General features: G+C 45.8%; 1 protein-coding gene across 1 annotated transcript; it reads left to right on the forward strand.

The window, feature by feature from the left end:
• Positions 1 to 957: 957 nt before the first annotated feature.
• Positions 958 to 11,160, forward strand: Aicda (activation induced cytidine deaminase). The gene is made up of 5 exons (XM_031380959.1): positions 958 to 1,114; positions 6,801 to 6,948; positions 7,971 to 8,241; positions 8,839 to 8,954; positions 9,433 to 11,160. The coding sequence occupies exons 1-5, from the start codon at positions 1,107 to 1,109 to the stop codon at positions 9,484 to 9,486; spliced, it is 597 nt and encodes a 198-aa protein (XP_031236819.1). The 5' UTR covers positions 958 to 1,106; the 3' UTR covers positions 9,487 to 11,160.
• Positions 11,161 to 11,485: the final 325 nt, after the last annotated feature.

An 11,485-nucleotide genomic window follows, 5' to 3' on the forward strand; every position in this document is an offset into this window, starting at 1 on the left:
GGGAGGGAGGGAGGAAGGAAGGAAGGAAGGAAGGAAGGAAGGAAGGAAGGAAGGAAGGAAGGAAGCAAAGGATGCTCTTCCAGATGGTCAGGGTTCAGATCCCAGCACCCACACGTAGAGGCATACAACCTCCTGTTGGTCCTCTGCAGCAGATGCAAGTGCTCTTAACCACTGGGCCAGCTCTCCAGGCCCCCAGCAAGATATTTTTAATGAGGAAAAAGAGTTCATTTTTTTAAACAAATCACTTTTTGACACACACACACACACAAAATTTAAAAGAAAAAAATCACTTTCCAGTGCAAGCAACTAGTCCTTCTAGCTATCTTGTAATGTCATTTTTAAAAAGAAAAATACTAGGGGATTGGGAGGCTAAAGTTCACTCTCTGGATGCTGTGTGGTTGAGTTTACTTGCTCAGCCAGGAAGCAGGGTGGTCAATCCCTAAATCCTAGCTCAACCGAGGGACAAAACTGAGTGTAACAAACTGACGGAACAGATACTGTAAGTTCATGAAGCACAAGATGCTACTGAAATGCCATTTAATGTCACTTTAAGTCACTTGGACTGTCACTATTATTGTTACCATAGTTTTAAAATTAGGAAGCATTCACAGGCCTTAGGTATGACACCCAGGGCCACGCACACAGACACACGCGCGCGCGCGCGCGTGCGCGCGCGCGCACACACACACACACACACACACACACACACAGTCCCATTATCATGATACCCATTTGGGAAGCGTCCAGTGCTATTATTGTCTCTTGATCCTTGTTACCTGTCCTGCCTGGGCTGACTTTCTAGAGGAGCAGCCTCAAAGGAAGCTGGACATGAAGCATAAGCAGAGCCGCCCTCAATCATTTAATCCACGTGGCTCTGCCCACCACAGCCCCGCCCATCTTTACTGGACCCAACCCAGGAGGCAGATGTTGGATACCTGGTGGTTAGTGATGCTGTTGTGGGGGAGGAGCCCACAGGAGCAAGCTCAGATTTGAATGCCAGGGGCCAGTGCTCTGTCACACATCGGCACTGAAGCAGCCTTGCTTGAAGCAAGCTTCCTTTGGCCTAAGACTTTGAGGGAGTCAAGAAAGTCACCCTGGAGACCGACATGGACAGGTAACAAGCCAGTCTCATCTATGTGTGTGTGTGCTCCTGTAGTGCTGCCTGGCTGTCTAGATGGAGGCTTTGCCTGTCTGTGTGCACATCTCCCTGTCTGCTCACCGCCCTCTGCTCAGGTCTTTTGGGTTCTGGACCTAACTCGAACCCCGAGGTTCTTCATTTTCCCGGTTTCTCTCTTCTCTGTGTTGCTCAAAGAGATAGGAAGCCTTGACTCGTCCTGAGATTCGAACAGAGCTGGAGCTGGCTTGTGGCAACAACAGCAAAGCCTTAGAGGCCTGTGGCACAAAGAGGTCGTATTGCAACTCCTTACTAAAAACAGTAGTGGTTATTTTCATAATCATTTGGCAAATATCCAACCCTTAAGACTCGCAAGAGGAGTCTTTGCTGGAATTATTTAGCTATAGGAAGGAAATCTGTAGTTCTTAAAAATACTAGACATTTGAGATGAATTGCTTGCAACTCATTACAATGGTGTCTATTGAAGGAGAGAATTTCATTAAAACAGGCAATTTAGTGTTATAGGCTCAACTGTTAGACACTTGGTGACATTTTTACTGTTTAATCCATCTATGAGAGATTTCTTAGCTTCTCAAAAGCTTTTCAGGGGTCTTATATGCAGTTCATGATGAGCCATTACCAGAAATTTCTCTCTAATTTTTCTACATTTATTGCTAGTGTGTGATTCACTATGCCTGAAACCCATATTGAGCTCACTTACATTTGAATATGAGGTATAGAATATTGAGTTAATATAGTTAATGGTAGCATGAGTGTTTTTAAAATTCCAGACCTTTCCTTTCTTGTCTTCCTTCTTTCTTTTTTATTTCCCTCCTCCTACCCCTTCTTCCCCCTCCTCCTCTTCTTCCTCTCCCTCCTCCTCCCTCTTCTCCTCCCCTCCTCCTCTTCTCCCTCCTCTCCCTCCTCTCCCTCCTCCTTTCTCTTCTCTCCCCTCCTCCTCCCACTCTCCCTCACCCCTATCAGGGACCACATTGAGGACCTTGCACATGCCAGACAAGTACTCTGCCACTGAATTACATCCTGAGCCCCTCAAAAGCAATGAAACAGACAGACAAACAGACAAACAAACAAACATTCATGGGGGCAGGCAGACAGCATCAACTGCTTCTGAGTTAAGAGTGAATTTTGAAACCAAATGTGAGATCTACGCCCTGATGGAGAAGGGTCTGGGGGAAATGCATGAGCATAGCAAAATGGGAAGCAAATGCAGGGCTGAGATTCAGGGAGAAACAGTGGGTAACTCAAGGCAGCCCCGTTACCCCGCTGGGATTATTTTTAACCCTTTGTGTCTGGTTTGCATTGCTGGGGAAGCGGCTCAGTGTTCTGCCTCACGGAGCACAGCTGTCTTAGCAGCTGGCCATCTACAGGCCTGAGACACACCTAGCAAAGTCCTCCTTACCGGGAGGGACATGCAGAGGAGAGGAAGCTGGAAACAGGCTCCTAGTGAGAGCTGAGGGAAGTGCTGGATCCAAGTGCCCAGTCGTCAGGTCAGGACTGTGCAGCTCCGCCCACTGTGGCTAGAATCTCAAGACAGAAATGGCCTAGTACATCTTCCTGTGGTTAGGACACGATTCTTCTACTTGTGATAAGAATCCTTTCTAAACTCCAAGGATAGCTTCCCCTCATAATAACAGCACCCACCCCCAATACACACTCATAAATACACACACACACACACACACACAGAGAGAGAGAGAGAGAGAGATATGCACATACATAAACACGTATGTACACTTGCTACCCACAATATGTGGAAAACCATTTTCTAGGGCTGTGGGTAGGGGCTCTGTGGCACAGCACTCACGAGCAGGTACAAGGCTCCAGGTTCAACCCACTGAGAAAGAGTTTCTACTTTCCCTATCTAGGTAGCACAGAAAGTTTAGTTAAATAGAAAGGGAATTTATTGCTAAGAGATGAAGTTTAAGCTCTTTTAAAATGGCTGAATTTGAGGGATATCTGTGCTTATTATTATAATATGATGAACTTTGAGGAGGAGGAAGAGGATGATGAGGATGAGGATGATGAGGATGAGGATGTGTCTTACCACCCATACCTGGGTGGCTTAGAATTCTCCGTGTAAATCAAACTGGCTTCCATTACACAAAGATCTATCTGCCTCTACCCTCCTCTCCAAGTTCTGAAATTAAAGGTGTGCACCACCATGCCCAGCTGCTAAAGGGTTTTATATACTAGTGATGAATGGTAGAGATGGTGGTACTATGATGATTATCATAGCAAATGATTATTTCAAAATAAAGCTATTATAGTTAGAGGCTAAGACAGGCGGGTCATGAGTTTGAGGCCAGCTGCAACGACACAGAAATTTCCAGATCAGCATGTATTCTGCAGCATGACCATGTCCCCAAAACAATTTTGTTTTTCCAAAAGTCAGGGACTGTCACTTGTATTGAATTATCATCAAAACGTGAGGTGTGAACATGTAAACATGCATTCAGTGATAGTATATTGATATTTATAGTGGTTCTAACCACTGCAACACCATAGTGGAACATATCCAAATTTCAATCGGCACATAAATGAATAAACAAAACATGTTCTACCCACACAATAGAAAACTACTCAGCAGGAAAAGGAACCAACCACTGATGCTTGGGTGGATATGAAATTTACTGTGTTCCGTGAGAGCAGTTACACAGGAAGGAGAGAGGAGAGAGTGTGATTTATATGAAATTATAGAAAGTTAGAAATAATTTACGTTGACAGAGAGCAGGTCGGTGGCTGCCTGCGTAAGAGGAGAAAGAACAGCAAATAGCAACAAAGAAGCTTTAGGGAGCCTAGAGATGCTGTCTCCTGGCAGCCTGGGCTGCGGACTTGTCAGCATTCACGGAGCTGTAGATTTATTTTTTTAGCCAGAGCTGGAGGAGCTGTAGATTTTAAGTGAGTGAAGTTTACTATGTAAATTGTATATCCACAACAACAAAAGTGAAAAATGGTTTCAATTCTCTTGCATCAAAACCGTATTCAAATTCCTAACTAGCTCTTTAAAAAAAAAAAAAAAAAAATCACTGCACTTCCACCCATTACCACTGTGTGGCAGTGCTGTATCTACAAGTGAGCGACACGGTACTCATCCCTTTTATCTCTTGGCTCGAGTTATGCTGTCCAACAGCTATAACAGGAACTGTCTTTATTTATTTATTTTTTTAAAGAAACGTGAGCCGGGCATGGTGGTGCACGCCTTTAATCCCAGCACTTGGGAGGCAGAGGCAGGCGGATTTCTGAGTTCGAAGCCAGCCTGGTCTACAGAGTGAGTTCCAGGACAGCCAGGGCTATACAGAGAAACCCTGTCTTGAAAAACCGAAAAAAAGAAAAAAAAAAGAAAGAAAGAAAGAAAGAAAGAAAGAAAGAAAGAAAGAAAGAAAGAAAGAAACGTGAGGGCTGGGAATATGGCTCTGTGGGAGAGCGCTTGCCATGAAAGTGAAAGGACCTGAGTGTAGCTGCCCCAAAGCAGGCACCAGTAATCCCCGTGTTTCTAAGGCAATATAAGAGGTGGAGAAAGGAGAACCTCAGGAAGCTTATGAGCCAGTTAGCCTAGGCAGGGTGCATGGCAGAGAAAAAGGAATTCTGTCTTGTTTGAGACAAGGACCAACACCCAAGGTTGTACTCAGGTCTCCACACATGTCCTATACTATGTGTTGTCTCTACCCCCCCACACACACACAACCACAAAGGTTTTTAATTTTTTTCTTTTAAGTTGTGTGTCAAAAGCCAGAGGTGTTGGATCCTGGTGGAGCTGGAGTGACAGGTGTTTGCGAGTTGCCTGATGCAGGTACTGGGTCTAGAACCCAGAACCTCTGGAAGAGCAGTTCAAGCTCTTAACTGATAAGCCATCTCTCTAGTCCCCGTAAAAACTATATTTTTAAAGGAAGAAAGAAAACAACCACCTTGGGGCTGGAGATGTACCTCCATTAGTAGAGAACTTACCAGCATGCACAAAGCCCTGGGTTAAGTCGCCAACAAGTGGGTGGGACAAACCTGTCATCACAAGACCTGGGGAGTGGAGGCAGGAGAGTCATCCTTGTCAAATTCCCTACCAGCCTGAGCTATCTCAAAGCAAACAACAAAAATAAATAAATAAAATAAAAACAACGAAACTGACCAAGCAAAATCCAACAATGAAAACCCAAAGACCTAAGCAGGGGCGGGAGGGTCGTGGGTAGAGGCTGTCGGACAGCTCAGCAAAGGCACATGCTGCCAAGCCTGACGCCTTGAGTCAGATCCCTGGAGCTCACATGACGGAAGCAGAGAGCCAACTTCCACAAGTTGCCCTTTGACCTCCACAGGTATGTATCGGTCCCTACACGCAAGTCATTCACACAACAATAATAGACCAATATGGTTTTTTTTTAAAGGCACAGAGGCAACTGTTTCTTACGCTTCAGTTCAATGAAGAATGGGTAGATACTATGTAGCAAAGTGATAACAAGTCGACATGACCTCAAATGACTCAGAGCTTAGACAGGGAGGAAGGTCGCCCAGCAAGGTCGATCTGCAACACTGCTTTTCCTGGAGGTAGGACAGGGCACCCATGGATTATGGCTCTTCAAAGAAGAGAGTGACATTTCTTTTCCCAGTAGCTCAGTGGCTTTGATATCCTGCTCTCTTCCTTCCTCCACTGTGGCTCAAGTACTGGAATTGGAGTGTGACCTTTCTATGTTCTCCTTTGCTTCGTTTTGTGGTACTGAGGGGTCAGACCTAGAGCCTTATACATGATGGGCAGCTGCTGTACTACTGAACTATATTCTTGCTGTGGAGCCCAGGCTGAGCTCAGACTTACAGCACCCGCACCCCCACCCCAAGTGCTGAGGTTACAAGCAACCTAACCTGGCTCTTGCCAGGTTTCATCACTTGCTTTTGGAAGAGAACTGGTTCTGTGATGCTATTGGGGTAGTGGGGAGACCGGAAGGCAGAAGGTTCAAGGTGTCTAAGGCCATCTCCAAACCCTTCAGATCTCTCATGTTTCAAATTTTCAGAATGTCAAACTCCCATATTTTTTTCTAAGTCCCAATAGAACTTACAAACTTATACAATTAATTAAGTATGAAAACTAAGGAAGAAGAACTGATCAAGGAGGGTTAGAGAGATGGCTGGGCTGGAAAGATGGTTCAGTGGTTAAGAGCACTGGCTGCTTTTCCAGAGGACCTGAGTTCAATTCGCAACAACCATATAATGGGTCACAACCACCTACAGTGGAGTCTGACACCCTACTTTGACATGCAGGCATGCATGCACACAGAGCATTCACGCATAAAATATATAAGTAAATACATTAAAAATAAAACTTAATCAAGGGCATTTACCTAGCTTGACTGCTGCAGTGAGGGGGGGGGATGGGGCAGGGGAAGAGGAAGGGAAAGCGGTAGACGGTGGGCAGGGAAGGACGGGTGGATTTTAAGCTGCGCATGTCTCAGGTATCCCGAAAAGAAAGCAAGACTATGCTTTCCGGTAACCCAAATCATTATAAAGTTTAAAAAATCATGATGATCATAATAGGCCTGGGGATGCAGCTCAGTGGCGAAGCACTCGGCTAGCTTGCATATGGCTCTAGGTTCAGCCCTCAGCAGCGGCAACACTAATAATGAGAGCTGAAGGAAGAATGTGGTGGCAGAGAAACCTTGCCCTGACTTTCTTCTCCCATCCACAGCCTTCTGATGAAGCAAAAGAAGTTTCTTTACCACTTCAAAAATGTCCGCTGGGCTAAGGGTCGGCATGAAACCTACCTGTGCTATGTGGTGAAGAGGAGAGACAGCGCCACCTCCTTCTCACTGGACTTCGGCCACCTTCGAAACAAGGTACCAGGGCGGTTGGTAGCTGTGGATGCCCCTGGTGCCAAGCACTGAGGGGACAAGACAGTCTCAAAGGGGAGAGAAGGAGAAACGGAGAGGGAGAAAGAGCTAGCTCCTCTGTTCCCAAGCAGACCAACTCTGACAATCCTCCTGCCTCAATGCCGTAATTACAGGCGTGTGCCACCACACTGAACTTTACTCCGCCTGGAGGTTGTCACTTAGTCTCCCTGGAAACCCTACTGCCACACCTTCCTTCAATGACAGGAAGAATTGTCCCCAAACTTTTCTGTATCTTCCCCCCCCCCGAATTGTTTTAAGGCTAAATAAAGTAAAAGGGACCGAGAGGCTGCTCTGCGGTGTCTGTTGGTTTTCTGGGAGACCTGGCCTTGATTCCCAGCACTCCCAAGGCAACTCACAACCTTCTGTAACTCCTGTTCCAGGGGATCCGAAGCTGTCTCCCAGCCTCTGAGTGCAACACACACACACACACACACACACATATACACACGCACACGCACACGCACACACATACACCTTCATTGCCTTCCACTTACTATGCCACACTCCAAGTTATCTCTGCAATAAGCTCTTTCCTTCCTCCTTACAAACTGTTCTGGCGCCACCTCGTGGCCAAGGTGCAGTTTTACAACACGGCGTCCAAACAGGCATTTCGGAAACACAAAGGTAATCATCCCTTGCAAAATGTGTGATGAATCCTTTGTCCCATCAATGTGCAGCTTTTCTTTACCCAACAGAGCTAGTGCAATAAAGAGATTTGGCTCCACCAAAATTTGGCTCTCTCAGCAAGGGAATTAACTTTGTGCTGGGAGCGGTGGCACACACCTTTAATCCCAGCACTCGGGAGGCAGAGGCAGGTAGAGCAAGCAGATCTCTGTGAGTTTGAGGCCAGCCTGGTCTACATAGAGAGTTCCAGGTCAGCCAATACGACATCCCCCACAAGCATCCCAAATGGCCTGGGTGGGAGAGCACGCCTGTCACGTCACCAGCGCTCTCTGCTTTTTCCCCAGTCGGGCTGCCACGTGGAATTGTTGTTCTTGCGCTACATCTCGGACTGGGACCTGGACCCTGGCCGGTGTTACCGCGTCACCTGGTTCACCTCCTGGAGCCCCTGCTACGACTGTGCCCGGCACGTGGCTGAGTTTCTGAGATGGAACCCCAACCTCAGCCTGAGGATTTTCACCGCGCGTCTCTACTTCTGCGAAGACCGCAAGGCTGAGCCCGAGGGGCTGCGGAGGCTGCACCGCGCAGGGGTCCAGATTGGGATCATGACCTTCAAAGGTGAGACTTGGCGCACGGGAGAGGGCGATCTGAGCTGCCACTCAGAGTGAGTGTCAGTGGGGCAGGGTGCTACGTAAAAACCCTCAATTCGTCCTCAATATCAAAAGTATTACTTTATTTTTTTGAGGTAGGGACTCACTATCCCAGGCTGACCTTCAACTTGGAATTCTCCGGCCTCTGCCTTCTGAGTGATGGAATTATGCATCAATCTCAGAATTATCAGAATTTGAGAGATAGAAGTTGGCAGGGTTACAGGTGCGCTCAGTGACTGAACTCTGGTCCAGCATGTGCAAAGCCCTGCGTTCCACCCTTAGCAGTCAAATAATAAATTAACGGTGGTGGTGATGGTGGTGGTGGTGGTCAGAAAGATGGTTTCCCGGGGGCACTCGCCTTCGTGACTTAAGTCTGATACCTGAAACCCCACACGGTGGAAGAAAAGAAATCTCACAAAAAGAATCTCTGTCTGACCTTCTGACTTTCTGACCTTCGCCTGCACACTGTGCTTATGTGCCCGTGCGCGCGTGCACCCCCCACACACACACACTCACATGCTTCTCCATTTATTTATTTAATGTATTTATTTATTTTTCTTTTAAGACTATTTTTATTGCTGGAACACATTTGTGGAAAATCATGAAAGAACTTTCAAAGCCTGGGAAGGGCTACATGAAAACTCTGTCCGGCTAACCAGACAGCTTCGGCGCATTCTTTTGGTAAGTCTGTCTGTCTGTCTGTCTGTCTATCTGTCTCTCTCTCTCTCTCTCTCTCTCTCTCTCTCTCTCTCTCTCTCTCTCACACACACACACACACACACACACACACACACACACACACACACACCCCTGGAGCCTCTTCGATGTCTATTTGTATTACACATTGTGTTATATAATGGTTACTTCACGGCACTTACAACCCAGTTTTCTCTTCTGACTTTGCCCAGGGCAGAGCTTCCACTTAGACTCTTGCCTCTTGCCTCCTCTTCGCTCCGTCTTTATAACTTTTTCCTTTTGTTAGCCTCCCCTCAGGTGGACTTCCTTCCAGGCCAGAATTCTGCCCCCCCACCCCCCCATTTTCCTGGTTCTCATCCCAATTTACTTTCCTCTGGAGCCACCCATTTCTTTTAAATGCTTCCCCTTCCCCCAGCTCAAATTTAAAGACATTCACTCCGTTTATATCTCTCTTTCTCTGCAGCCCTTGTACGAAGTCGATGACTTGCGAGATGCATTTCGTATTTTGGGACTTTGAAAGCAACCTCCTGGAATGTCACATGTGATGAAATTTCTCTACTGAGGAGACTGGATAGAAAAACAATCCTTCAACTACCTGTTTTTCTTCTTAAGTACTCACTTTTATAAGTGTAGGGGGGAAATTATATGACTTTAAAAAAAAATACTTGAGCTACATAGGACCTCCAGAGCTATGATGCAACTGCGCTTTGTGTGCAACATCGCCATCTACTGGGGAACAGCAGAACTTCCATCCTTTGGGCCATAAATGATGCTCTCTCATACTTTTCACCAGGATGGAAAAGCTTATGGAGAGGATCACAAGGTTTGTTACGCCTACCCTCTGCTCTCTGATTCATTTGAATTCCCAGGGGTATCAGTGACGGATTCTTCTACTCTTTTCCTCTGAGGCTCACTTTCAGGGGCCCTTTTCCGGCAAGGTCACGGTGCTGTCCTACAGTCTCTGAGCGATCACAAGCCATTCTCTCAAAAGCATTAATATGCAGGCAAGTGCTGTGTCCGTCGTGTTTTTCATATTTGTATGTGAGAGGGCTTGGGTGGGATTTGAAGAATGCATGATCACCTCTGGGTGAGTTTAATAAAGGATCATAAATGCAGATGAGGACTACGAAGAAATTACTCAAAATGAGTTCATGCTTCGAGAAGCAAGTCCCCTGGAAACAGACAATTTTCATTTTTAGTGTCATCAGTTTACTTACAGTCTTATCTAGAAAAAGTTCAAGAGTTCAATCCAATTTTCAGATCGCTTCCCTTAAACATCCGTAATTCTGTTAAAGGGATTAGCCACCCTCATTTCTGAAGTAACTGGTGCCTTACTGTAAAGAAAGGAGCAGGATAGCCAGATCCATACAGTTACCATGGCCAGTAACCGCCACTTGTTTTCCATTAAAAATGACACATTCTTCCGAGGGCTCTCCTCATAGCAGCTGAGACAGACCACGGAGGTGGTGAACCTCCGGATACTCTGGCCCAACACGGCTGGAAGCGGCAGAAAAGGCCCCACGTCCCTACTCTCCTTTCCCAAGACTCTTAAAGGAGCCTGTGATTTAGAAGCAACACAAACTTCTAGTGATGGACACCCGGGAGTTGTTTGAGTATGGAGTGGTTATTTACTCTCTCTGATGAATGGCAACAAGGTTAAAACAGAATTTCCTAGTTTTTATACATGTGTGATGCTGCTCCCCCAAGTTGTTAACTGTATAAGAAGGTTGCAAATAGAATTGTATCTGATGCCAGGAAAAGCGGCATTTACCTATAGTTCCAGCATTCAGGAGGCTGAAGCAGGAGGATTGTAAATTTGAGACCAGTCTGGGCTGAAAGGTGAGACCCTATTTCAAACAGCGTGGCCAGGGTTGGGGTCAGGTAAATAATACTTAACAAGGAAAAGTGCAAGATGCAAGACCATGGCAAAGAAATTCTGCTTCGCCCAGCACAATGTAAGAAACCAACATAGACTCCGTTTGTCCCTCTTTATGCCTAGTCTCCCTAACAACGATCTTTGCTGATGAGAAAAATATTAGAAAAAATATCCCTGTGCTGTTATTATTACCCAGTCGCCATTTTAATGCAATTAGAATACCCACAGGAAATCCTGTACACATGACCGTTATTTATTGTATGTAACTTGCCGAGGAAGAGGAGAAAAAATAAAGATCATCAATTCCTTCCTGCATCTATGCCTGCTTTTTATTTTTGCTGTACAGCAACCAGCGATATTCCTGCTGTCATTTCCTCTCCTGAAATATTCAAGTGGATGCCTGAAGTTTCATAAATTTGAAACTTTAGAGATTACCGTAGCTGCGCACATAATTGTGACCATCTAAAATAATTGTAACGATCTAAAAAAGTAAAGATCAGCAGCTATGCTCTTGATCTTTAGGGACTTTTCCCCCTTCACAGCAAGTTCACCCTGGCTCATTTTAAATCAACCGAATACTCAATTAAAATGTGAAAGTTTTGGAGATGAACTACTGAAAAAAATTATGTCAAAAAATCAT

Source organism: Mastomys coucha, unplaced genomic scaffold (genome assembly GCF_008632895.1).
Source record: "Mastomys coucha isolate ucsf_1 unplaced genomic scaffold, UCSF_Mcou_1 pScaffold20, whole genome shotgun sequence".
Taxonomy (NCBI): Eukaryota; Metazoa; Chordata; class Mammalia; order Rodentia; family Muridae; genus Mastomys; species Mastomys coucha.

Coding starts and splice junctions, on each gene's coding strand:
- Aicda (XM_031380959.1), top strand. Junction 6,949..7,970: donor TCGGCCACCTTCGAAACAAG/GTACCAGGGCGG, acceptor CTTTTTCCCCAG/TCGGGCTGCCACGTGGAATT. Junction 8,242..8,838: donor TGGGATCATGACCTTCAAAG/GTGAGACTTGGC, acceptor TTTTCTTTTAAG/ACTATTTTTATTGCTGGAAC.